The sequence below is a fragment of the Callithrix jacchus genome, chromosome 1 (assembly GCF_049354715.1).
Source record: "Callithrix jacchus isolate 240 chromosome 1, calJac240_pri, whole genome shotgun sequence".
Lineage (NCBI taxonomy): Eukaryota > Metazoa > Chordata > Mammalia > Primates > Cebidae > Callithrix > Callithrix jacchus.
The window spans coordinates 178,753,635-178,781,504 of record NC_133502.1 but is presented as its reverse complement, the minus strand read 5'-3'; the positions used below and the strand labels follow the sequence as shown (position 1 = coordinate 178,781,504).

At 57.4% G+C, this 27,870-nt stretch overlaps 1 protein-coding gene and 1 long non-coding RNA gene across 2 annotated transcripts in view; one reads left to right on the top strand and one right to left on the bottom strand.

Annotated features, from left to right (window-relative positions):
* NCS1 (neuronal calcium sensor 1) overlaps window positions 1-24,069 on the bottom strand; it is a 66,221-nt gene extending 42,152 nt beyond the window's left edge. Inside the window, exon 1 of the mRNA XM_035260372.3 lies at window positions 23,761-24,069. Coding sequence (XP_035116263.3) covers window positions 23,761-23,824 — 64 coding nt within the window. The 5' untranslated portion in view covers window positions 23,825-24,069. The remainder of the gene's footprint in view (window positions 1-23,760) is intronic.
* Window positions 8,621-12,380, top strand: LOC103795279 (uncharacterized). The gene is made up of 3 exons (XR_622821.5): window positions 8,621-8,677; window positions 11,465-11,618; window positions 11,781-12,380. It is a non-coding gene; the product is annotated as an uncharacterized LOC103795279 (long non-coding RNA).
* Window positions 24,070-27,870: the final 3,801 nt, after the last annotated feature.

The window sequence follows — 27,870 nt, the reverse complement described above, 5'->3', positions numbered from 1 at the left end:
TCTCGGCTCACTGCAACCTCCTGCCTCAGCCTTCCAAGTAGGTGGGATTACAGGCACCTGCTACCACACTTGGCTAATTTTTGTAGTTTTGGTAGAGATGGAGATCCACCATGTTTGGCCAGGCTGGTCTCAAACTCCTGACCACAACTGATCCATCTGCCTCGGCCTCCCAAAGTGCTGGGATTACAGGCATGAGATACTGTGCTCACTGATGTGCCCTGAGCCATTGGGGTGAGGGTCAGGACGCCTGCAGCCTCATGACATGGTTTAGAAATATACACACTCGGCCAGGTATGGTAGCTCATGCCTGTAAACCCAGCACTTTAGGAGGCTGAGGCGGGCAGATCACGAGATCAGGAGTTTTAGACCAGCCTGACCAACGTGGTGAAACCCCACCTCTACTAAAAATACAAAAATTAGCTCGGTGTGGTGGCAGGCACCTGTAATCCCAGCTACTCAGGAGGCTGAGGCAGGAGAATCGCTTGAACCTGGGAGGCAGAGGTTGCAGTGAGCTGAGATCGTGCCACTGCACTCCAGCCTGGGCGACAGAGTGAGACTCCATCTCAAAAAAAAAAGAAATATACACACTTACATATGTAGAAAGAGGCGGGGCAGACACAGCAGAGCCAGGGGCTCGAGGACACGCAGGCATCCCTACACCGCCACGTCAATGTTCTAGATTCTTCACAATAAAAAGTTGAGAGAAATGTGTTTCTTCGCCCCACAACCCATGTGCCTGCCTCCTCTTCCCATTGCACAACACCAAGAGGGTTGAAGGGTCCTGCCCCAGGTCCTGTGCCCTCAGCAGTTCTGACCAAGACAGGCACTGGGAGGGAGGGAGACGGGGACCATTTGGACATTCAGCTTCCCTTTGCTTCAGCCTCTACCCAATGCCAGAGCAGCCTTCCAAGGCTTCAGCTCCCAGCCTCCTCCCAGAGCCTCCAATCACATGTGAAACTAACAGGGCCTCCGCCTCCACCTCCCTCAGTAGGTCCGGCCTCCAGGCTTTGGGCTCTGGGCTCCAGGCTTAGGGCTCAGGGCAGGGTCAGAACACAGGCCGTCCTTGCACAGCTGCTTCCCTGGGTCTGTGGCCTGCATCCTGACCAGTGGCCCCACTGGAGTTCCTCCGACTGTTCTAGACTCCAGGCCTTTGCACTCTGCCCAGAACATTTCCTCACCTCACCTCTTCTGCCCAGGGAACCCCTACCCATCTTTCAACGCCCGGCTGGGGCTGAGCACAGTGGCTCACACCCGTAATTTCAGCACTTTGGGAGGCCGAAGTGGGTGGATCAGTAGAGGTCAGGAGTTTGACACCAGCCTGGTCAACATTGCGAAATCCTGTCTCTGCTAAAATACAAAAAGTAGCCGGGCGTGGTGGTGCACACCTGTAATCCCAGCTACTCGGGAGGCTGAAACATGAGAACCGCTGGAAGCCAGGAGGCAGAGGTTGCAGTGAGCTGAGATCACACCACTGCACTCCAGCCTGGGTGACAGAGCAAGACTGTAAAAAAAATAACACACAAAGCTCAAAGCCCAGCTGGGATATCCCAGGGCAGTGGTGAGTACAGTGGTCCAGAGAGGGCCTTGGCCAGCCCAGGGAGTCTTCAGGCAGGGACTCCCTCTGACCTGTGGCCTCAGATGAGTGACCCCACATCTCTGAGCCTTAGTTTGCTCATCTGTAAAATGGGACTCAGGCATCTGGCACGAACAGGAGGGACTTGAAGTGCTTGACCCAGTGTTCAGTACGTGGCAAGTGGGAGGCAGATGCGCCTTCCCCTCACCTTCCCAGCTGGACACTAAGCCCGCAGCGCCACTTCTCCTCACCCATCCTCGCATCCCCCTCAGAGCCCGGCCCAGTACCCTGCACACAGGAGCAGAGAACAGCTCCTGCCGATCCCTCCATCATCATCCAGACACTGGGCTGGTTTAACAGCACGTCCTCAAACGTGTTTCTCACGTGCTGTTCACAATTGCATCCGGCTTTGGCCAGTTTTTAAAATGAGCTGTCTTTCTCCATCACACTCAGCCTTCAGGCCTGCAGGCCCAGGCTCGTACCAAAACCAAGATTTAAAACTGGCCATGGGCCACGCTCTGCACGTGACCTGACGGTGGGAAGCCCTGGGGTGTCATCCTGTCAGGGCCACTTGAAGGCTGGGTCATTCCAAACAAGTTACTTAACCTCTCTGAACCTCCAAGTCCTCACCTATAGGATGGGGTATAAACTCCTACCAGGCAGAACCATTGTAAGGAGTGTTGAGGAGTTGGTGGAGAAGTCAGAGCCCACACAGAGCCCAGGGAGAGAGGGGGGCTGGGTGTCCACTCTAATCACCTTCGCTGACCCCCCAGAGAGCCAGGGCTGCAGAAGAGGAGGGCAGCTGCAGGCTCAGAGTAGAGAGGGGATCCTTCACCCCATCCCCTTGCTCACAGACTCCAGGCCCATACCCCACAGCCAGGAAGCACCTACAGTGCCCACAGCCTCCTCTCCACCCCCACAGCACTCCTGAGGTCTCCAGTTCCCCCACTCTGGCTCCTCCTCCTTTCACACAGCTCTCGTCTGCCAGGAACGCACACGGGAGCCAGTCCCAGGAGCCCAGGAGGATGCTGAGTCTGATTTTGATTTCCCTAAAGCAAAACACCTCTCCTGCTTGAAGCTCAGCTTAAACATGGTAGGAGCAAAAGGCAGGGGCTGGTAGCCCCCTCCCGACGGCTGCAGCTAGAGGCATGGAGGGCAGACGGCCAGCCAATCCAGCCTCTCCCACCACCCCTCCTGGGGCGGACCTGGCCCTGGATCCATCTCCAGGGATGAAGCCTGCCGGTGTGTGTCTGTACCAGGCCCCAGACCTCCACCACAGCTACAGGAAAACCGCATCAGCAAGGGGGCCTCTTGGTTTGAGCAGCACAAAAGCAGAAAGCGGGGCCACGAGTGACCCGTCTTACTAAATCAGACAGTCCCCTCGGTCCTGACACCTTTGATCACTGACTGTCCTCCTTCCAGAAGCGCAGCTGGCCTCAGAAGCCTCTCCGAGGCCCACGGCTCTCCTGTGCTTCACCTTCCAGTGCCCGGGCAGGCCCCTCCAAGCGCCCAGCTCACACGCTCTCTGGAGGCGGCTCTGCTCCTTGCGCCCCTCACTCCCTGTCTCCTTCCCAGCTGGCCCCTCCTTCAGCTCATACCCCCACTCCCAACCCTGACCAAGCTCCTTGCTGATGGCCCAGGGACCCCCTCAGGGCCCACGTGGCCCAAAGGGATCCCCTGGGCCTCCTCCCAAGTCCCCATCCTAAGAACTCCCTCCTCCTGCCCTACAGGCAGTCCTATACCAACTGCAGACAAGTTCCACCCATCCCGGCTGCCTCAAAAACACAAGAACACCCTCACTGTTCAGGGCTGACTGGATATAGCCCCCACATCATCCCAACCACTGCGCCAGCCTCTTCTCAGCCCCACTCCATCCCCTTCTCCCATCCAGTCCCCACCCCAAAGCTGCCAATATCCCTGATGTGGTCACACCCCTCCCCATCTGGAATCCTCTTCCAGAGCCTCCAGTGTGTCTCCAGCCTCTTCAGCCTCCCCCTGCCCCTCCTCACAGCGCCCTGCGGCTGTGTTCTCCCCACAGCACCTAAGAAACCCCCTCGGTACCATCTTCAGAGAATGGGGGCTCTCCCCCAAGCCCTCACTGGGCAGCAACAGCAAAGCTAAGTCAGCGAGCGGAGGGAACGCACCGCTGGCTGGCCAAATGCACCCTCCTGCCCCCACACCGGGCCTGCCCCTGGGGAGGGGCAGTTCCTCATAGCAAAGGCAGTGGTGGTCTCTAGTGGGACCTGAACTCCAGGGATCTGCCACTCTCCTGCTGTGTGACCAGTTCCTTCCCCAGTTTGGCCCTCAGTTTCCCCATCTGTGAAAGGGGACATTACTGGCTGTGCCAACCATGGAGTGCCACACACCGGGAGGTGGAGATGACAGAAAAGGGAGTGAAACGCCTGCAGGGTTCCTGCCCGGCATCCTGCCACATTCGAGGGCTGTGGAGCAGCCACCTGCACGCTCCAATCCCCAGGTGCCCTGATTTTGCCCCGAGCACCCAAGGTCCCACCCCTGCAGCACTGGCCCCCAGGGGTCACAGCACCATCCTGGAGTCACCTGGCAGTGTCAAGTGGTTCCCAAAGGCCCCAAGGAAATATGCTGGTGTTCCTGGGATGGGCAGGGAGCCCCTTTGCTCCTGACACAATGCGTGAACTTGGCCACTAACCCTCCCCTCTCTGTCCCGGGAAAGAGCTCAGCTCTGAGACTTCCAGGCCCCCCAGCTCCCACGCTCCACAAAGTGACCTTCAGGCAACAAGTAAACGAGGGGCTAGAGTGACGCATTTCCCACGGACAACAGGCCCCGTGTCCCAGGAAGAGCAGCCCCGGAGAGGGCCAGAGTGAGGACAGGAATGTGGGCACGGGCTCTGGGCCAGACAATGTGGCCAGGCCCCAGACCCTTTAACCCTCGACCTTGGACAAGGTGCAGCCTCTTCTCTAAAGCAGAGAGCTCGCTGGTGCTGCCCCGCAAGCTCAGAGTAACGTGACAGCAGGCGCAGGAGCCGCCTGCACGAGGCAGTCAGCATGATCATCGCTGCCACTGTACTTAGGATTCCACGCCCCTGCCAGGGTGAGAGGAGAGACCAGCCCCCATCCCATGCCTGTTTGCCACCACTGCCCGGCTAAGGGGCAGCTACACCCCAGCACCAGGCCTGAGCTGCCCCAGAAACGGGGGCCTGGCCTGCTGCCCAGAGCTCCCAGGCACTCCCGGCCAAGCAGAGCCACTGCAGGAGCCCCTCGCCTTGACCCAGAAGCCACGCATTCCCCAGACCTTCCACCCTCCCCTCTGGGCTCCAGCCCCCTACCGCGTGTCCCCACTGTAGGAGTAGTGACCCAGCCTCCTTGGCAGTCACTGTCTCTATCCTGAGTGCCAACCAGGATTGGTCCAGCACTGGGCTGGGGCACACGGCAGCCGGCGGGAAAGGTGGGCGGGCCCTATCTGCTCTGCTCACACTGCCCCTTCCAAGCAGGCCACCTGCCGGGGCCATCAGACTGCCATACGCAGCTGTGAGCCACTATGATGGCCACTATTGCTATTGGGTGCTTACTGCAGTCTCCCCTGCACCCGCCTGCACCCGCATTTCATTAGAACCTCACACAGGCCACGGGTTGTTGCTGTGTCTGTCTCAGGATGAGGCACCTGAGCTCATCAGGGGTGTCCCATGCCCATGGCCACACAGCTGACCAGGCTCTGACCACCCCCCACCGGCCCCCACCTCCCTTCCTTATACCCCCACGGCAGCCTCACCACCACATAAGAGAGGCCAGAGCCTCTAGGTAAGAGGCAAGAGGAAGCCTGCGCACTTGAGTTGGGGGTGTTTCACCTGTCGGGGGATCATCTGGCCCACAAGGCCTGTCTTCAGGAATAGCAAGTAGATGGGTCCCTGGCCCCAGAGGGCAGACTCTAGCCAGGGCCAGGTGAACTTCAGCCGCAGCTCCTGGGAGCTGCTCTTTGCTGCTCTGCACCTGGGCCTGGCTGCCCTGCCTAAGGCTCCCTAAAGCCAGGCTCTCGGCTTGGGACACACAGTCCAGCTGGGATTACCCAGGGCCTTCGCACAGACGGGTCTACCTACTCTCCAGTCACCGTGCACCCTGGGTCAGCGTGCTCCCTGTCCCACTGTCAGAGGCCAGCGAGAGGATACAGGTCGCAAGCACTGAGCCCAGCACGTGGTGGGCGCCCTGGAGATGCTGTGCTGATGAGGAGTTGTGGGGTTTCAATAGTGAGAGGGCCAGGCCGTGGGGTGGACACCAAGACAGCAAGCTGCTGTCGCTACCGCAGGAAGGGGAGCCAGGCGAGAGGCTGCTTAGGGCAGCTCAGATTCAAATACAAAGCCCTGGTTCCTTCTCAGTCCCTCAGAATCCTCCCCGAGCTCCAGATGGCTTGGAAAGCTGAGCCCTCATGCTGCACCAGGCCCTGTTCTGACAGCAGGGGGTCCCTACCAACCCACTTCAAAGAAATGGAGGTTTCACTGACAGGCAAGGTGCTGGACCAAGATCACGCAGTCAGGGGTGGAGGAGTGGAGGTGCAGGCCAGGTTCATAGACTCTGGAGCCGAGGCTCAGGAAGGCTTTAGTGGGGAGATGTCATCCCCAAGGAGGGGCCGCCCACCAAGGCCCCCAGGCCATGGCAAGCACTTGCTAAGCACCTGCTGTGTGCCTGGCACTGGGGTGGATGAGGCTGGGGCAGAGTCCAGTGGGAGCACCCAACTCCTGCCCACCAAAGTGCCCCTTCATGTGTCCCCCTGGGAGAGCCAAGCCCTGTCTTCATCTTTCTCCTGGGCTCTCTGACACTTCCCACTTTCAGATTTACCAAAATAAAGCCAGAATCTCTGTGATTCGCTTTCCCACTGCAAGCCTCAACGTTCTCGTTTGATCAATGAGGTAAGAATGATCACTCCAACTAGCTCATGAGTAGGTGAACGTGCTTTGTCCCTGAAACAGGGCCCTGCGCTCAAGAGGGTCCAAGGACTCCCCAAAGGTGCCCTCCACAAAGCCCCCAAGGGGAGAGGGCTAGTACCCCCACCCAGGAGTGGGGACAGGCTCCCAGGAAGCCGCCAAAGGCCAGGTTTAGTTCAAATCCTGCATTCTAGCTTACATATTTCTGCAAAGTTGCATTCTGCCTCATCATATGTGAGTGTTTCTTTACTGTAAAGTTGTAAAATACATTGATTTTCATCTCTATGTAGGGTAAATAACTCCCTTCCCCCACAACAAAACTCTCAAGTAAAATTGCAGGACGATGCGTTTCGTCCTGTGACCTCCAGGAATAATGAGAAGAAAAAGCTGCCAATCATTAGCTGCTTACTATGTGCTGATCCGGGCTAAGCATTTTGCCTGCATTAAACTCATTCAACGACCGAATGATGCTATGAGGCAAGGACTTTGATGGTCTCCACTAGACAGATTAGAAACAGAGACTTCCAGAGGTAAAGCCACCTGCCCAGAGCTCCAGAACTAGTTTTTGGGTTTTTTTTCTTTTTTAAAACACAGTCTTACTCTGACTCTGTTGCCCAGGCTGGAGCGCAGTGGCGCGATCTCGGTTCATTTGCAACCTCCACCTTCCGGGTTCAAGCAATTCTGCTTCAGCCTCCTGAGTAGGTGGGATTATGGGTGCACCACCATACCCAGATCATTTTTGTATTATTAGTAGAGGTGGGTTTCACTGTGTTGGCCAGGCTGATCTCGAACTCCTGACCTCAAGTGATCCGCCCACTTCGACCTCTCAAAGTGCTGCGATTACAGGCGTGAGTCACCGTGACTGGCCAAGACCTTGGGGAAATCTGTGTGTGTGGAGTTTTCTCAAGACTCCTGACCCTCTCAAACATTTCAGAGCCAAGCCCGGCACTCGGGGATTCAGATCAGTCCCATTCCACAAGAATTTTCCAAACTGCCGAGGTCAGACACTGTGGAAGGCACGGAGGAAGGGTCTTTATCTAAACTGACTCGTTAGCCCCTGTGTGACCTTGGGCAGCTAAATTCACCTCTCTGAGCCTCAGTTTCCTTAGCTGTCAAATGGGAATGGTGGTGGTCACAATACCTTTCTTGCAGGGTGGCTAAAGGAACAAACAGGATTTTCACCCCTTCCTTCATCCAGCAATTAATTCCTGAGCAACCTCAATGGGTCAGAACCTGAGCTGGGCTCCAGGGACACAGCAATGACCCAGACACAGGTTCCTGTCCTCCGGGTCCCTGATAGAACAGGGGAGACACACCCTGTTAGCACACACCCACACAGCTGTCTATCTGTCATAAGAAAGGAAAGTTCAGCTGGGCCCAGTAGCTCATGTCTGTAATCTCAGTACTTTGGGTGACCAAGGAGTGTAGATCACCAGAGGTCAGGAGTTTGAGACCAGTCTGGGCAACATGGCAAATCCCATGTCTATTACAAATACAAAAATAAGCCAGGCATGGTGGCAGGTGCCTGTAATCCCACCACACTTTCTGTGGTATGATTATGCAAATCTGTAAGTTCCTTTTTTTTTTTTTGAGACAAGATCTTCCTCTGTCAACCCCAAGGCTAGAGTACAGTGGTGCAATCAAGGCTCACTGCAGGCCAGGCGCGGTGGCTCATGTCTGTAATCCCAGTACTTTGGGAGGCCAAAGAGAGCAGATCACTTGAGGTCAGAAGTTCAAGACCAGCCTGGCCAACACGGAGAAACCCTGTCTCTACTAAAAATACAAAAAATTAACCAGGTGTGGTGGTGGGCACCTGTAATCTCAGCTACTCAGGAGGCTGAGGCAGGAGAATCACTTGAATCTAGGAGATGGGGTTAGAGTGAGCCAAGATCACACCACTGTACTCCAGCCTGGGTGACAAAGCGAGACCCCGTCTCAAAAAAAAAAAGGGAAGTTCAGGGTTAATGAAAATGTGAAGCAGGAACCCAACCCATCCTAAGGGCTCAGGCTTGCTCCCTGAGCGAGGGCTCATGAGCAGGCCTTAACCAGGCAAAGGGGAAGCAGCAGCCCTTTCCAGGGGAGGCCACAGGTCCAAAGCTCAGAGGCCATCCAGAGGCCAGTGAGTTCAAGGGACCGCAAGCGGCCACATCTCACTAGAACAAAGCATTTTCCAGAGGCAGCGTGGTGTGATCCAGGCGGAGAGAACACAGTGAGTGTCCCAAAATGTTAACAATTGCCACTATTATTAATATAGGAGTCACAGCGCCGAAAGACTAGGCCAGATGGCCAGGGCCAGTAATGGGGGCACCCGGGAGGAGCAGGGACTGCGAGAAGCCGAGCAGGCGTCACCCCATCCCCCACTTCAGATCATGTGGCATCTGCCTCCCCACCCTAGTCCCCACATTCCTGCTTCAGTCCTCACCCTCCAGGGCCCCCTCACCCCAGCCCCAGGAAAGGGGGGTGGGAGACACACAGCTGGTCTCCATCACAGCTCAGGCAGAAGCCAAATTGGTCACAGAAGGCACACGGTCACACCTAATGTCACAGCCAGCAGAGGAGGGAACGCTTTGAATGGAAGCACTGAGAGGGTCCCAGGATGGAGCAGAGGCGAGAGGTGAAGAGAGACCTCAGTGAAGGTGCCAGGCTCCCCCACACGGGGAGAGGCAGAGACAGCAGTGGCAGGGACACAGAGACTGAGCGAGGGCGACACCCGGGGTGGAATCAGTGTCGGCTACCGCCAGCACCTCCCCTCCCAGAATGCTGCAGATCCACTCCTAAAACATGGAGGTCTGGCCCCTGAGCCACACAGCGACAGAGCAGCTCCTGCAGGGACCACGGGACATGCCTTCCAGGGTGACTGGCAGAGGGTTGGCAAGGGCTGCTGCTGGCACCCAGGCAGCCCTGGCCACCAGCAGGCAGTGGCCCTGGCTCTGGCCCTTTAAGAGTGGAGGGTGGAGGCTCAGCCCTGACCTGCCCTCCTGGAGGAGGTACAGAGTGACTCATCAGGGTCCTTGTCATGGTGCTCAGAGAGCTGGAGGACCCAGGGATGGTGGCGACGGGGCACAAAGAGGCACAGGCGCAGACCACTCAGCCTGGCCAGAGCTCACTGGAGGCTGGACTGTGACCTTGACTGGGATGCCTGCAGGTGCCTCCCTGGGCAACGTGTGCCCTGCGGCCTCATGTCGCTCCCCTGCTTTCTGAGACGCCCCTCTTAGCGGGGCCTCTGCCCTGCTGGGTCAGCCAACAACTCTGAGGGGCCAAGCCACCTCTCCAGGGACCTCCCGAAGCAGGGGCCACCAGCACCCCACTCACAACAAGGAAGCCGCAGCTCAGAGAGGCCAAGGGACTTCCGTGGGTCTGCTTCTGGCCACATGAGCTCATCTCTGAGCTGCTCAATCGCTCGTCAGTGCCCCGCACGCCTGGAGCCGGGGGGAGGGGCGCAGCAGGAGCCCTCCGGCCATCAGAGCCCTCGCAGCCACAGGCCCTCTGTGTGCAGTCACCGTGCAATTTCAGGAGTTGCTAAACCTTAACGCCTCCTTAGAAGGCACTTCCATTCAGAGGGTTCCCTGCTCTACTGGCTGTGACACAGGCATGGCTGTGTGGCTTCTGTGACCAATCTGGCTACTGCCTGAGCTGTGCTGGAGGACCAGCTGTGTGTCTCCCACCCCTTCCTGGGGCTGGGGGTTGGGGGGCCCTGGAAGGTGAGGACTAACCAGGTCCTCCCCTTGAACAGGAATCTTTCGGTTCCTGCCACCTGAAGCACCATCACCGTGCCCAACGCAAACCCTCCCCGCAAACTTCTCTTCTCCCTCAAGTAGCACTATCAAATTCAACAAACAAAAATACAGATACCCTGTTAAGTTCAAATATCACATAAACAGCAAACCATTTTTTAGTACATCTGGCAACCCTAGCCCCGGGTCTCAACTGCAATATTACCTCTTCCAGGAAGCCCTCCCAGATGCACCCCAGACCAGGGAGATTCCCAGTGCATTGTGCAAAGCCCTGTCTTGATGCTTATCCCGGCCCGACATCTGCCTCCCTGCCAAACTGTGAATGCCAGCAGGGCCAGAAATCCAGACGGCCAGCCTGCCCCGTGTCCCCAGCATTCACAGGGACTGGCACAAGGCAACTGTTCTATAAACGGTCTGAATCAAGGAGTGAGGGCTGGCAAGGTGGCCCAGGAACCCCTTTGGCCAGACACACCCCCCCACAGGTCCCAGGGCCTCTCCTCTGCTCCCTGCTGGCTGGGCCTCCTTCCCTGAGAGACACCTAGATCCCTCTCAAGGCTGTCCCCAGCCCCTCAGAGCCTGAGCTGGAATATCATGGCAGGGGCACCTAGGCAGGCTCCTCTCCACGATTTTGACAGCTGCTCTTCATTTTAATTGACATCATGTTCCGCCTGGGCGCAGCAAGGGCCGAATCACAGGAAGCCTGAAGACAATAATGGCCTGGCAAGGCCGCGTGGGCTGCTGGGCGCGCAGGGGGTGGAGGGGCCACGGGGCAAGGGGCAGGAACCCAGCCAGCACAGGCTTTGAATGCCAGAGCTCCTCCTCTACCCGGCACACACACCATATATTTTTGAACAGAAGGAAAGCATTGGCTGTTTCCCCCACAGTGCCAAAAATAGGCCCAGCTCCTGCCTTTGAACAGGAATCGTTCGGTTCCACAAAGAGGCAGGAGCAGGGCTGGGAGGAGGGGCTTGATGGCTGGCTGGCTGTTGGCTTGGACCCCTCCTCAGCTCCCCAGCCCCAGAAGGTGAGAGGGGTCTCAGGTCCTCACGAGGTCTGGCCAGCTGGGGCCCAGCCTCCCTACGTCCCCACCTCTCAGGATCCCCCAGCCATGGAGGAAACCCCCCTCCCCCAGCCCGGGAGGTAGGAGGGGGCTGGACAGAAACAGAAAGCAAAGCCCAAGATGGATAAGAAGGAACTTCGTTCATTCATTGGCTTGCTCATTTATGTACTTGTTTTCTCATTCATTCCAACAATACACGCAGGCTCTGTTCTGTTCTGGGAGCCTCGCAATGAGATGCAGTCGGTCCTCACGGCTCCAAGCTGAAGCAGGGGGCAGTGAAGCATGTCGTCACCACCAGGACTGAGGAGGAGGCCAACCCCAGAGACACCACCCCTAGAAGTAGCCGTTGGGCTCTGGTGCGAGTGTGGGTGAAGATGGGTCCCACCCATGGCCAGTGGGAGGAGGCAGAGAGTTGGGTCCAAGGAAAAGGTGCCTCTGGGCTGCCCCAGAACCCTGCATGGCTCCCTCATCCAACCTGGCGAAAAGTCTACAAGAGGCATTGTCTTCCTGTTTCCTAGGTGAAGACACCGGGACCAGGACGCAGCAGGAGGGATCAAAAGCCTGGGATGCACCGTGCCAGGCCCCATCACCAATGTTTTCCCATGAATCCCACTCACAGTCCTGAGAGGCATCTGCCCATTTCACAGATGGAATCTGAGAGCTCGATGGGAAAGGCCAGGCCAAGTTCCCAGAGCTAACGAGTAGAGAAGCTGGGATTTGAATCCAGGCCCGCAGGTCCCTGAGAGGAGCCCCAGACACCAGGCCACCAGGAAAGCCATCTCAGCTCAGCATCCCTCTCCCAATTCTGCAGAGATCCAGAGAAGGAAGTGGTCATAGGGCTAGAAGTGGAGATCCAAGGATTTGAACCCAGCTCTGTTTGGTTCCAAGACCAGGGCTCTTTCTGTTCCCCATAGCAGAAGAAAGAAAGAAACGAAAGAAAGGAAGGGAGGGAGGGAGGGAGGGAGGGAATGGGGGGCAAAAGAAAGAAAGGCCATTTTCCATCCCCAAAGGCCAGGGCTGTGGGGGAGCCGGGGTGGCCATGGCCCCACAGCTGGGGAGAGAGGAAAGCACACTGAACCCACTTCCCTGCTGAAAACTCAAGCCTGAAATAAAAGACTGAGTGCTATTTCTGCCTTGGGTTAAACATTCCTCAAAGCCACATTCCTCCTGCCCTCCCCCTGCTCCCCTGCCAGGGAATTCAGAGCACAGTGGCCTGGATGCCTCACCAGCCTCCTGGGGCCCCCTCGGTGGTCAGAAGTGCAGCTACCCTGCACCCCGTCCTGGGCAAGGAGCACCTCCACCCACAGCACAGTCAGGGCACACGGAGCTGAGAAATGGTGACACCACATCTCATAGACAGTGAAACAGATCGGGAGACAGCAGCCCTAGGAGCAGCAGCCAGAGGCCATAGCAGGCCAGGCCGGAGCTGGGACCCAACTCTGAGCTCCCTGGCTGTCCCCCTTCCCCGACAGATTGCAAGTCAGGAGCACCGGCAGGTCCTGTCCTGGTCACCAGGGAAAGCAGACCACAGCACTGCATGGAAAAACTCTTCGGAAGGATTCCAGCCTTTTGCAGGGGCAAAGATGCCCCAGGCCACGCATCCCACAGACACCAAAGACCACAAGATGTGGCCCAGCCCTCAAGGAGCTTAAAGTCATGGGGGTCCCCTCGGCCACCATGCCCCCAAGCCCACACTGCACCTATGAAGATTTGGTCTCTTTCTCCATCAGACAGATACCTCCGAAGGCACCTGGGCTGAGCCAGGCACAGGGCAGCGCAGGACTGTCAGGAGTGCTCAGTCCTCACTACTTTGTCCAGGACAGGGCTTCCCAGGAGAAGGGGTGGTGCAGCACATAAAATGGGGTACACCGTGCCGGGCACGGTCGCTCATGCCTGTAATCTCAGCACTTCGGGAGGCCAAGGATCATGAGGTCAGGAGTTCGAGACCATTCTAGCCAACATGGTGAAACCCTGTCTCTACTAAAATTACAAAAATTAGCTGGGCGAGGTGGCGGCGTGCACCTGTAGTCTCAGCTACTTGGGAGGCTGAGGCAGGAGAATTGTGTGAACCCAGAAGGCAGAGGTTACAGTGAGCCGAGATAGCGCCACTGCACTTCAGCCTGGAGACAGAACCAGATCCGCCTCAAAAAAAGAAAAAAAAGTTGGGGCACATTGCTCCTGAGTTCCCAGGGCGGGAGGATCACCATTGGGATCAGCCCAGCGCCTGAGCCTCCACTAGCATGGGTGGAGGCTGAGGATGCCCTTGAGGCCAGGGCACAGCTGCAGCCTACACTCATCAGCGCTTCTCCTCCTGCTGCCTTTCCACAAGGCCTCAGCTCCGCCTCCTGCCTGGCGGAGGCTGCCCCATATATCCCCAGCAGAAGGCAAAACCTCTGGAACCAGCAAGAAGGATCCTACCCACCACCAACCTCACACCCAGCACAGGAATCCGGGACGCCTGGCCAGTGTCTGAGACTCCGGCAATGGCTTGGATGCTCCTGAGATGGGGAGCTCCCTACCCTTGGCAGGCAGCTCTAAGGTTTTGAGGCTCACAGAGACGGTGGGAGGCGGGCACCTAGTGGGAAGGGCATGGCTCTGGCTACACAAAGAGCTGAGCTTGAGCCGCTCAGCTTGCCTGGGCCTCCCTTTCTTCATCTGTAAAATGGGTATGAGAGTCCCTACTCCCAGGGCTTTGGGGAGAAGGCAGCACTCAGCATTCCTGGCCCCGAGTGTCCACTGGGTAACAGTGGTCGTCATTGCTGTCACCTCCCCGTGACCATGATACTCCCCACTGCCTCTGGGAGTGGCAGTTTGTCACCCAGTCCCAGAGTGGCAGCTGAGCTCCCAGCCTTTGGCGCGTTTCCCAGCCTGTCTGTGCCTCTCTCCCCAGCATCCCCCACCCCCAGGCACACCGACATTTACAACCTGCAGAGCGCTGCCCTCACACACCGCCACACGCGTGCGCACAGGCGTGCCGGCTCACCCACTCCTGACACATGCCGTGACCCCGTCACTCACGCTCAGAGTGTGCGCATGTGAATCAGGACTTGCCCACGTGCCCCAAAGCACCCACCCTGCCTGCAACACCCACGCCAGGCACCCAGGCCCGCTCACGCTCACCTGCACACCTCCGTGGCAGCTCCCTGGCACCTCCGCTAAGCAGGGCCCCTCACCGTGGCCCAGCGGTTCAGTGTATGGGCTCCAGGCTGAGAGGAGACGGGGTCAGACCCCAGCAGCACCACTCTCCAGCCATGGGACCATCAGCCAGCTCTTGTCCACTCTGAGCCTCCATTTCCTCATCTGTAAAACAAGGACCCCACGGGGCTCCTGGGTGGAGTTGGTGACGAACACATGTGAACACCAAGGAAAGGCCTGGGCCACGCAGACCGTGCCTAATACCAGACTCTCACCACAGCGACAGCTGCTGACCGTCCCGCACTGTGGCCGGCAGATCCTCCTCCACCACTGCTGAGCAGAGGGAGTACCGACATGAGCCACCAAGTTCAGCGTCTGTGATTCCAAACCCCACACACAGCTCTGCGTTGTAGAAGTCCCTTATCCCCAACTCACAGATACAAAAACTGAGGCGTCGAGAGGCTGCAAACCACACCTGAGGCTGAGAAGATCCAAGGGCCTGGGTTGTGAACACCAGAGCCCAAGCACACTCCATCCCTGGGGCCCTGGCATACCTTCCCCACCCGGTGTCACTGTCTGGCAATTTGAACATTGCACAGAAAGGGAAACTGAGTCCCAGAGGGAATTAGTGACTCCAAAGCCACTGTCCAGGCCATGATGGTTCTGGGACTGAAGTCCAGGCAGGCTGCTGGCCACCCTGAGCCTCTGGGCAGCCTGAGCCTAAAACCCGCCTGCCACAGCCACCTCTCCCTCTCCAACTCACTGAGCCAGGAGCTGGATACAGAACAATCCAGCCACCAATCCAGACAGGCCACCACAGAGGCTCTCCACATTTGCCACTCACTCCCAATTCAGCCGAGAGCCTGTGACACCTCAGTCTGCGACTGCCCAGGGAGTGGCCAAGAACAGCTGTCCCTGACACGACCGGCCCAGCCGCCTCCCTCCTGGGAGAGCGTTTACTGAGCACTTGCCATGTGCAGATCCCTGTGTGTCCATCCCTGTCTCATGCACAAGGGACCTCAGAGCTCAGAGACGTAAGGAGCTGGCCAGGATCACCCAGCCAGAAAACAGCAGAACTGACCTTCAAGGCCTCAGCACCTGCTGTCCTGCCCTCAGTCAGACCATGACCCCAATCTCAAGTTACCTAGAAACGCTGTAAAGTAAGCTCTGATGCTCCCTGCCCTGGTAAATAGTTCACACACAGAATGTGAAAACTGATTCATCTTGTCATGACCGTAATGATGATGTGCTTTTTAACTTACATCGGCTTTTTCCTTAGCAGGGTGCTAGAGATCTTTGAGGCAAGATGAACCCCAGCAGAAGACTTCAGTGAAGAAGGTGAGACATCCTGAGGCTGGGCGCGGGGGCTCACATCTGGAATCCCAAAACTTTGGAAGGCCAAGGTGGGCAGATCACTTGAGGTCAGGAGTTTGAGACCAACCAGGCCAACCTGGTGAAACCTTGCCTCTACTAAAAATACAAAAATTAGGCAAGGTACGGTGGCTCACACCTCTAATCCCAGCACCTTGGGAGGCCAAGGTGGGCAGACCACAAGGTCAGGAATTCAAGACCAGCCTGACCAATATGGTGAAACCCTATTTCTACAAAAAATGCAAAAATCACCTGAGTGTGGTGGCACATGCCAGTAGTCCTAGCTACTCTGGAGGCTGAGGTAGGAGAACTGCTTGAACCTGGGAGGCGGAGGTTGCAGTGAGCCAAGATCATGCCAGTGCACTCCAGCCTGGGTGACAGAGCAAGACTTGGTCTCAAAAAAAAAAAGTTAGCCAGGTGTGGTGGCGCATACTTGTAATCCCAGCTACCTGGGAGGCTGAGGCAGGAGAACAGCTTGAACCTGGGAGGTGGAGGTTACAGTGAGCTGAGATCCCGCCACTGCATTCCAGCCTGGGTGATGCAGTGAGATGCCATCTCAATAAATAGATAGATAGATAGATAGACCGATAGATAGATAGACAGACAGACAGAAAGCAAGACATCCCTATCTGAATCCCAACAGACAACCCACCTCGGCACAGTGGGTGTTGCCCTGACAGGAAGAAATTGGTTCTTACCACGAATTTGCTGTGTGACTTTGAGGAAGACTGTTCACCTTTCTGGCACTTAATTTGTCTACTTGTAAAATGAAGGCATTGAACTACTTGGCCCCGAGAGTGTCCTCCAGCTGAAAGATTCTAGGATTCTGTTTCACAGTAATCAAAGAAATAAACATTAAGACAGTGAGCCACCTCTTTTCCTCCCCATAAAATTGGCAAGAACGAAGAAAAACAGTAATACCCAGTGCTGGCAAGAATGCAGAGAAACAGGCGCTCTCTCGTCTACTTTGGCTGAAAATGTAAATTGCAGCGTCCTTTCTGGAGAGCAATTCAGCAATTTTTAATCAAAAGCCTTTCAAAACGTCCCCGGCCTTTTAACTCCATAACCCCATGTTGGGCTATTTATCTTCAAGAAAAGAGAAGTGCAGAGATTTAGTACAGCAACATTCGTGCAACGATTTACCGAAGATGCTCATCACGGCATTTTTAATATGGGAGGAAGCACCTAACTGTCCAATGACGGATTAAATGTGTTCTGTTCAGACAATGCACCATGAAAAAAAAATCATGCTTTAAAAGCGTAGTTCATGACACGGGCAAACACTCAGAAATGTCAGGTTTTTTTTAAGTTAGCAAATAAAAAGTAGATAATCTCAAATTTACACAGTAATAAAAACTATGAGGCTGGACGCGGTGGCTCACACGTGTAATCCCAGCACTTTGGGAGGCCAAGGCAGGTAGATCACCTGAGGTCAGGAGTTAAGGACCAGCCTGACCAATATGGTGAAACCTCATCTCTACTAAAAATACAAAAATTAGCCGGGTGTGGTGGCGCGAGCCTCTAATCCCAACTACTTGAGAGGCTGAGGCAGGAGAATTGCTTGAACCTGGGAGGTAGAGGTTGCAGTGAGCCGAGATCTCGCCTCTATACTCCAGCCTTGGCGACAGAGTGAGACTCCGTCTCAAAAAAAAGAAAGAAAAGAAAATTATGTATGAAGCCCTAGTGAGTCTTCTCCTAAATCTGGAATCTGTCTCCTGGAATCTGTCTTTCATGTCATCCCCATCAATACCCCAGTTCATCTCCATGATCACCTCCAGTCCCCATTACCCACCCCTTCCCCTCAGTCCATTCTGTGGCACACAGCCAACAGCAATCTTTCTAAACCCAAATCTAGTGTCTCCACACCTCCCTTCCATGGCTCCCTACAGATCCCAGACAATGTCCAAATTCCTTCCTGTGACCTCCCAGCGGATGACACAGCCCCGGCCCACTCGACAGGACACCCCCCACTGCCCACGCCTTGCCCCAAAGGGGCTCAAGACAGTCCTTGGGAGCAGGGGGAGCTAGGTCTGATCCCAAGGCCTCCGTCAGGTTCGAAAAGGGCTTTCCCCTGACACAGGGAGATGGGAAAACCCTGTGGGATGGCGAAGGGACAGGAGAAGCTGGGTCCCATTTAACCTGGAGCCTGAAGAGGCAGAAAGGGCAGGAAGAGGCTATGAGGAAGTGGCTGGGCTCTAGGGCCCAGGTAGTCCCTGCCATTCACCAGCCACCCGTTTCCTCTCTGCACAAGGGGGCAGCCCCAGGCCCCCTTGGCCCTCCTATCCTGGACATGGGAGATTTGCACCCCTAGGACCAGCTGCTGCCGGGAGAGCTTTGAAGGTTCCCCTCATGGCCAGGCGCAGTGGCTCATGGCTGTAATACAACACTTTGGGAGGCCAAGATGGGAAGAGATCATCTGAGGCCAGAAGTTCAAGACTAGCCTTGCCAACATAACGAGACCCCGTATCTATAAAAATAAAAATATAAGCTGGGCACGGTGCAGGTGGTGGCTGACACTTGTAATCCCAGCACTTTGGGAAGCTGAGGCAGGAGGATCACAAGGTCAGGGGTTCAAGACCAGCCTGATCAACATGGTGAAACCCCGTCTCTACTAAAAATACAAAGATTAGCCAGGTGTGGTGGCACCCTCTTGGGAGGTTGAGGCAGGAGAGTTGCTTGAACCTGGGAGGTGGAGGTTGCAGTGAGCAGAGAGCATGCCATTGCACTCCACTCTGTGTGAGACTCTGTCTCAAAAAAAAATAATAATTAAATAAATACAATAAATTAAATATAAATAAATAAAAGTTCCCCTCAGAACCAGGTACCAGGCTAAACCCTTCATATTCCCAGAATCCTGCCCAACGCTGAGGCCTTCCATAACCACACATTTTCCAGTGGAGGAAAGTGAAGCCCGTGAGACAATGCTTGCCCAAGGAAGAGGCCAGAACCCCAGAACTGGCCCCTGAGCCCTCCTTCCCCCACAGGACTCTGCTGCCAAACAACCCCTTTCCCTTTCTGGCCTGCTCCCCGGGATGCAAAGCTTCTCCTGTTTAGATCCCTGGAGTCGGCAGGCATGTCTGATGGATGAGCGAACTGGTGCTCAGAGAGGCTGAGGGACTTGCCCAAGGTCCCCAAGCCTGAGCGAGGACCCAGCCCCACACCCCAGGGGATCGAGGCCCCTCCTAATAATGCAGGTGATGTCTCCTGCCCAGATGCCCACCCTGATCCTGAGAGTCCACCTCAGTCCCTCCCACTGCTGCTCGGCTGGACTCTCAGAGAAAGCAAAGACCTGGGTTCACTCCCACGCATACGGGATGCATGGGGACTGCAGGAGCTGCTCCCCTGCATTGGTCCTTTCCTCTCCTTGAGGCTCACCCTGTGCCTGGCTCTGGGCCCTCCGTGTTGCCATGCAGCCATCACGCAACCCCCATATTTGTCCCACCAAGATGGGCTCCAGTTACTGCCTCCCAAAGGCAGCGGCTTGCCACACCCTGTTTGAGCAGAGTCGGGTGGGGAGTGATGATCAGAGCATATTCCTCACCCTAGAGAAAGGGACCCTCATGGGCCCCAGAATAGTCCACGACCAGAGAGACCCAAGAGCCCAACTGCTGATCCCAACCTGGAGCCAGGGACCCATCCTCTGCTCTGGGTCACAGAGGCGTCGGCCGCGGGCTCCTGCCCTCCACAAGCTCCTGCATACCAGGCACCATTCTGGGCATCAGGGAAAAGGCAGAAGAGAGTCAAGGTTGGCAGGCAAGGTCAAGGCAGAGCCTGGGCTGAGCATGAGCAACAAGGAGGAAATGGCCACCCCTGAGTCCTGGACTGAGGGTCCCTAGGAAGTGCCCACAAACATCCTGGGGAGAAGGAGAAGGAGCAGGGAGGAGGATAGAGGTTCTGCCTCTGGGGCCTGGCCAGCTTGGGCCTGCCATGGCCTCAGAAGGCTTTACGTGGATGGAGCTCAGAACACCACAAGTGGTTTGCACCCCTATGCTCGAGTGTTCAGGCAACCTGGCTGGTTTCCTCCTGAGGGCAGGAATTCTGTCTCTCTCAGTCACTCCTCCGTCTCTGTGCCTGGCACACAGTGAACACTTGAGGAACAGGCCAGGGCATCTTCATGATTCACCAGTGGGGCTGGGGAGACCACTGCACGTCAGAGCAGACCCTGCTGGGATTCGGGCGTAGCAGTCACAGAGGTCCTCTTCTGTGTGCCAGGCACAAAGACCAGGGTCGTAGGAAGATTCCTCTGTGGAGAGAAGAAATTCGCCCACAAAACACAGAAAAAAGCCCAGTTCAAGATGAAGCTGCTCTGTATGGTCAAAACAATATTAAGGCTGCACATGGTGGCTCAGGCCTGTGATCCCAGAACTTCAGGAGGCCAAGGCGGGAGGATTGCTTGAGGCCAAGAGTTTGAGACCAGCCTAGGCAACAGGACAAGACCCTAACTCTACAAAAAAAAAAATGTTTAATTAGCCAGGTGTGGCGTTGCACACCCATGATCCCAGCTACTGCAGAGGCTGAGGCAGGAGGATCACTTAAGCCCGAGAGGTCAAGGTTTAAGTGAGCCATGGTTGCACCACTGCACTCCAGCCTGGGTGACAGGGCCAGTCCCTGTCTCCAAAAATAAAGAACAAATAAACATTACTAACAATCCCTGGCATTTACCGACCACATATCCCACGACACGCAGCAGGCCCCACGCTGTACCTGAGTTACCCCGCTGACTCCTCCATCCCCTCGGGTCAGTCACCATGAGCACACCTATTTTGCAGATGAGGAAACAGAGGCTCAGGTAGGTGAGGGGACTGGCCAGTCCCACAACCAGGCACACAAGGATGCCAGCAGCCTCACCAGCAGGTCGGAAGAGAGTGGGCCAGACCTCAAAGAAACTGGGCCGTCTGCAATGCTGACCGCCACCGTCTAAGTCTTGGCTGCAGGGTGACCCCACCCACCTCTCCCTTAGCCTGTTGCTGGTGGAAGGCTGAGGATCGGGTTAGGGCTGGAGTCATGCAGAATCCCGGCATGTCCAGTGAGGACCACATTCCTGGAGCCTTTAGAACATTCCTTCTTCTGCACATACACAGACATCACAGACAGAGCCAGAGTCACCCACCGAGGACACTGCCCAGTGCAGTGACATGGACCTGTGCCTCCCCTGTGGGCCTCATGGACACTGTGGCCAGCTGGGACCCCCAGCATACACCAGATCTGTGGTCTTCAATCCGGGCTCCCCGGGACCAAATCTGCACCCCGAACACGTGTCAAGGATGCAAATTCCTGGGCCCCAGCCAGACCTAAAGAATTGGAAATCTGGGAGGGCAGCCCAGGCACCTTCGTGTGTGTTAATCAACCAGGAGATGCTGACATTTGAGAGTCCTTCCCGGGGAGCTCCTCTTGACCCCATACACAGAATCCCCCAGAACAAAGAGCAGATGGCTCCACTCCCCATCAGAAGGAAGCCCATCTGGGGGCCGGAGAACAAGCAGGAGGCTGTCTCTGCTTGTCCTGTTGGGAGACTTTTCATTCTGTGGACCTACCAAAGGCCAACACATGGGGAGAACACAGCTGTGAGTGCCACACACAAGGGCCTGCATTGAGGGAGCTGACGTCAGCCTGGGAGGCAGACAGGAGGCCAATGAACCCACCACCACCTCCAGCAGCCCACCCCTAATAAGGCCTTCTACAGAGGAAAAGTACCCAGGCCAACTCTCTCCCTGCCCAAAACTGTTCCACGTCTCCAAAGACCTTTAAAAATAGCCCAGCCCAGCACCACAAGGGCCAGCTCCTAACAAAGCTTTGTTGACTCAACTTCTCTCAAAGTTGACAGGTCTGCCTGGAAGAGGGGGCCGGGCAGGATGATGACCCCAGGCCCTTCTCATTTAGAATCCACCATGGTGGGTTTCTAGCAAAAGTCAGAAACATACACCCAGAAGAGCTTTTTTTTTTTTGAGACAGAGTTTTGCTCTCGGCCCAGGCTGGAGGGCAATGGCACAATCTTGGCTTACTGCAACCTCCACCTCCAGGTTCAATTGATTCTCCTGCCTCAGCCTCCCAAGCAGCTCATACCCAACTAATTTTGTATTTTTAGTAGAGACGGGGGTTTCTCCATGTTGGTCAGGCTGGTCTCAAACTTTCGACCTCAGGTGATCCTCCTGCCTCAGCCTTCCAACCTGCTGAGATTACAGGCATGAGCCACCTCTCCTGGCCCAGAAGAGTCACTCACTAGCCTTGAAGCAGGACAGACCAGAATTTGAGTTCTGACACTGCCTAGTCACTACCTGCTGGATCGCAGGCATGCCACTTTGTCCCTCTGAGCCTTAGTTTCCCCATCTGTAAATGGAGATCGTAGCAGCATACAGCCTGGTAAAGCTGTTGTGGTGGAGTCGAAGTGCTAACGATGCCAAGAGCTTGGCACGTGACGTGCTCAATGAGCAGGAAACCTAGCTTCACTCCCCTGCCCCACCATGATGGAAGCATCCCATGCAGCCCATGCCCACCACTCCCGATGAAGCCCACTGAGTCCTCAGCCTCCCCCAGCACAGGGACCCAGGAATTCCCACCTGCTGGCAGCTGTGGGCCTCATCTGGACTTAGCTTGAAGGAGGACCCAGCGAAGCTCACACAACAGCAATCAGATCGGAATGGGCCACCCACCCACCCACCTTGGAGAGAGGGTGAGAGCAGGCCCTGGGCCAGGGGGCTTCACCCCTTCCAGGAGCAGCTCCTGGGATGTGAGCTGCGAGCTGCAGGATTCCACAGGAGAAGGGCCCGCACCTCGCAGCTGACTGGCACCCGCTCAGGAAAGCCCCCTTTGTTCCATCACGTTGGGTGAGGGGCATGGAGCTGAAGCGTGGGCTTGGACAGAGCTGCAAACGTGCCCAGAAGACCGATGGAGTGGGGGAAAGCGGGGAGCAGAGGTTGTGCAATGCACCACCAGGAGCTGCCTCCCCAGCCTCCATCAACACAAGGGGCTGACAGTCAAGCTGCTGCCTCCAGGGGTGGTGCAGAGGGCCTGGGCCCACGCAGCTGCCCGGGGATGGGTTTCGAATTCCAACCCAAGCCCAGAGCCACTGTCCACTTCCGAGTCAAACACCTTGGCGGAGGTCCTTCTGGACCCCGATGCCTTCCCTCTCGCCATCCCCAAAGACAGGGTGGTCTGGACCCAGTGCCATTAACCCCTAGCATGCTGGCGCACCTCCGGAGAGGCTGCGGGAAGGGGAAAGCCTGGTATGGAGAAATTGGGGCTGCAAGGGGACTGCAGAGTTGTGAAGTTGAGCAAGTGGAAGGAGACACACTGAGACTGATCTGGAGACGTCCATAAAGGACAGGCCCTCCTCCTCGGGGCTGCCCCGAACAGCTAATGACCACACGCAGCCCACCCAGATAGCCCCGGCTGTATAAACCCATTTCCCTGTCTGGCAAACAGAGATGCGGCCACGGGAGAACCCAGCCTGTAAGTGCTGCAACCCAGAGGTGCCGGGGACCCTTCGCCGCCGTCACTGCGCGACGAGCTCTGTGCCAAGTCTCGCCACCCACCCCTCCACACACGATCGGGCCAGGGAGGGGGCGACAGGCCAATCTCTCGGTGGCGGCATCGTGATGCATGAATCACCAGCCCTGCGTGCGCCTGCCAGTCGGCTCCGCGCACCCCGGCGCCCCTCCCGGGACCACCGCCCCGCCCTCGCACGCCCCCTGCCCGTCGGGACAGCAGTGCGGAGAGGGGGCTGCAGGAGGGCTGGGGCTGCCCCTCCGGACTTAGGGGTGGCGCCGCGAACGCCACCCGCGCGCACTCACTCCCCGGCTGGGGGTGCCAGAACAATGGGGCCGGGCGGGGGATAGGGGCGCGACCGGGGAGCCACTGAGGGGTCCGCGGCGGAGTCCGGGCGGGGAGGGCGGAGGGGAGGCGGCGGCGCGGAGCGGGTAGCGCGCGGGTCCCGGGGCGGGGGCGGCGGAGGTGGGGGCGACCGGGGCGCAGGCGGGGGCCGGGCGCACTCACAGTAGGTCTTCCTGGTCAGCTCCTCCACAACTTCGGGCTTCAACTTGCTGTTGGATTTCCCCATCCTCGGCGGCCGCGGCCCCCGCCCCCCGGGCCGGACCCGGTCGGGGCTCCCAGCGGGAGCGGCTGGGCCGGGGCCGCGCCTTTGTCTGCGGCGCCCGCGCTGCGCTGCGCGGCTGTCGGCGCCGGGGCGCCCGGGGCGTGGGGCGGCCGCTGGGCAGGCCCGGGCGGTCCGGGCGCCGCGGCGCGGGGCTGCCTGGGCTGGGCGCCGGCGCCGGCGCGGTGTGGCCGCGGTCGTCCCTGGTTACTGGGCTCCGCGGCACATGCTCGCTGCTGCCTCCCGCCCGCCGCCGCCCCTGCGCTCCCCGCCTCCCGCCTCCCGCCTCCCTCCTCCCGCCCGCACCCGCGCGCCAGGGGTGGACCCGGAGCCGCCACTCAGCGCCCGGCGCCACCTCCCGCCCCGCACCCGCCCGGCCGCAACCGCGGCCTCCGCCCGTGGGACCCCTGCCCGCCAAAGGGGCGTCCCCTCGGCTCATCACGGCCCTAGTGTGGGGGGCTGCCACCCCCGCTGCCCCCTCCCCGAATCCAGCCCGGGCGCTCTGGCCCCCGCCATGGCGGAGAGCGCCCGGAAGATCGGACGCGAATGAGGCATTCATTCATTCGACACGGATTCTTGGGGGGCCGGGGACACGGCAGCCTACGGGACAAGAGCGCCCGGGCACTCGCTGTGCGGAGTGCCGCAGATTGCGGTGGGGACGCCTACTCTCGGCCTGGGGGAAGGTGACCTCCAAGCCCAGGGTCAGGAAGCAGGGGGTGGATGGAGCAGTGTTGTGGCCTCGGCAACCTGGAGAGGCCTGCACGCCGGGGGAAGAGCTCCCCAGCTTGCCCACGGCTACGGGCACAGAGGACCTGGGAGAAGGTCAGGGCTCATGGGGCAGGCCTGGAGAGGCCCCTCGCCAATGAGCTGGGCCCCTGCCCACCAGCGCGCCTGAAGAGACTTCAGCAGGGAGTGATAGGTCAGAGCTGTTCAGAGCTGTTTCTCTGAGCTAAGGCTGGGGTGACAGGCTCCATCCACCTGGATGGACAGAGGCCTGTGGACTGGCGGGGGGGATGAGTCCAGGGGGTAAGTCCAGCTCGGCCTTCCCGGGCCACCTCATCCAAAACGCCAGCGCGTCTTCAGACCTCTCCATCCTTCTTTCCAGCTTTAGTTTCTCTCCTTTGCATCCTCCACAAACGTCACCTGTTTTCTGGGTCCTGTTTGTCTCTTCCTTGGGAGAACACCCTCCCAGAGGGCAGAGGCATCTCCAGCACCTAGAAGGCCCCTGAGGTGTCCTAATTACCCAGCAAATCTCTGTGAATGAGTGAAGGACTGAGGAGGGAATGACACCTCCTGCTGGAGCCCCAGTGGGGGAGCGAGTAGGGAGGGTGAGGCAGCCCTCCGCTGGGGCAGCAGGGATGAGGCAGGATCCAGGTCTCTTTTCCTCCCTTCTTCCCACAGTGTTCTAACCTCAGAGGGTCTAGAAAGCTCAGAGGAAGGCTGAGGCAGGCCGAGTGCCCGCCAGCCCCCAGTATCTCTCCTGCCTCTAAGCATTTCCATCCACTCCTACTTTCCCCTGAAGCCCCTGCCTAGGCTGAGCCCCTGCCTAGGCTGAGCCCCGGGCCTCAGGAAGTCTTCAGATGGGGATGGACTTGCTGGCTTGGGAAGCTGACTCTGCAGAGGAGGTGGGCACAGTTGGAGGGATCTGGTATAGATTTGAGAGCAGATCGTCCCAACCTTGAGGACCAGCTCAGAATGAACAGCAGTGAGGGGCCCACAGTGGGGGGTTCAGAGTTGACCAGACTGTTCTGAGCATCCTGCCTGGGAGGAGGTGGAGCCTGCATGGGGACCAGGGCCTGGCGGGATGACAGTGGCAGTAGTTAAAGCCCTATAGAAACCCAGGTGCTCAGGCTGGGTGCAGTGGCTCATGCTCGTAATCCCAGCACTTGGAGAGGCTGAGGTAGGATTACTTGAGCTCGGAGTTCAAGGCTAGCCTGGGTAACACAGGGAGACCTCATCTCTACAAAAAAATGTTACAAGTTAGCTGGGCTTGATGACACATGCCTAAGCCCCAGCTACTCAGGTGGCTGAGGTGGGCAGATCGTTTGAACCCAGCAGGTCGAGGCTGCAGTGAGCTGTCATTGTGCCACTGCATTCCAGCCTGGGTGACAGAAAGAGACCCTGACACTCTCTCTCTCTCTCTCTCTCTCTCACACACACACACAAACACACACACACACACAGAAGGGAAAAGAAAAGAGAAGAGAAAAAAGAAAGAGGAAGGAAGGAGGGAGGGAGGAAAGGAAGGAAGGAGGGAGGGAGGAAAGGAAGGAAGGAGAGAGGGAGGGAGGGAGGGAAGGAAGGTAGGAGGAGGGAGGGAGGGAAGGAAGAAGGTAGGAAGGAGGGAGGGAGGGAGGGAAGGAAGGAGGGAGGGAGGGAAGGAGAGAGGGAGGGAGGGAGGAAGGGAAGGAAGGAAGGAAGGGTCAGGCATGGTGGCACATGCCTGTAGTCTCAGCTACTCAAGAGCCCCTCAGCTACCCGAGAGGCTTTCAGCTATTTGAGACAGGAGGATTGCTTAAGCCCAGGAGGTGGAGGCCAAAGTCAGCCCTGTATGCACTACTGTACTCCAGCCTGGGTGATGAGACCCTGTCTCAACACATACACACACACACACAAAAGAAATTCAGGTGCTCATCCTGCCAGTATTTCTTGCTCACTGCCCCTGTGCCAGGCACCGTGCTGGGCACTGAGACCGATATGGGAGCTCATGGATCTGACGCGATTGCTGCACAGCGAACACAAAATCACATTGATAGCAAACACCATGCGAGGAATGGGGAGGTGGGAGAACATAGATGGGAGCACGTGCCAGGGAACTCGGACTTCACAGACCCATCCCATCCTCCAAGGCATGTTTACTAAGCACTGACTATGTGCAGGGCTCTGGGGACATAGACAGGTCCCTGCCATCACGGACCGTACAATTTAGTGAGGGGAGAGTGCCATAAACAATAACCAACACGCGAAAGTGCAGCAGCGTAGAAACCATCAACACACCTCTCGAGGAGAATGCATCGCACAGGTGAAAGAAGAAACACGAGGCAGGGAGGAAAATGGGAAGGGCAGGAGGTGTGTGATTTTTGTTGGAGAAGGAGCTTCACTGAGAGCGGAGGGGAAGCATTGCTGGGCCCTGTGGCAGAGCCCAGGTGGAGCCCAGCTGGCCCATGTGCAGCCTCCTGTGTGGCCTAGCAGGGGTGCAGTAAGGCAGGCCTTAGAGGGCAAGGCACAGAGTGGGCAGGCGAGGTCAGACTCCCAACTCAAGGGATCTGATGTGCTTAGCCGGCCCCCTCGGCAGCAGCTGCAGGGAGAACTGACTTCAAACACAGACAGGTAGGAATGGGGATCCATTGGAGGTCACTGTATCATCAGCCAAGAGATGGTGGTGGCCAGGTGTTGTGTGGCCGTGGAGGATACGAAGGGAACTGGTTAGACTCAGTGACATTTTGAGGGTAGTGAGAGCAGGATCCCCTCACTGCTGTCCACTCTGAGTTAGTCCTCAAGGTTGGGACATGCTGCTCCCAAGTCTACACCAGATCTCTCCAGCTGGGGCCCATCCCACCTCCTCTGCAGAATGAGGTCCTCCAGGCCAGCAAGTCCATCCCCATCTGGAGACTTCCTGGGGCCCGGGGCTCAGGCTGGGCAGGGGCTTCAGGGGAAGGCAGGAGTGGATGGAGTATGCTTAGAGGCAGGAGAGACATGGGGGCTGGAAGGTGTGAGACAGAGAGTGGGGTCTCGAGGATAAAGCAGGGTTTCTGAGTGGGGCATATGGAAGAGTGGGATTTCTACTTGCTAAGATGGGGAGTGGATAGGTTTGGAGGCAGGAAGAGCTGGAATCTTACTGCAGACAGGTGAAGTGTGAAATGCTAACTAGACGTCCAAGTGGAGATGGGAGAAAGCGGGTGGCACAGGCATCTGGAGTTCAGGGACAGGTCCAGGCTGCAGGTATACGCTGGGAGCCATCCTGGCAGAGATGGCCTTTAAAGCCGAGACAGCATGAGGTCACTGAGCGAGAG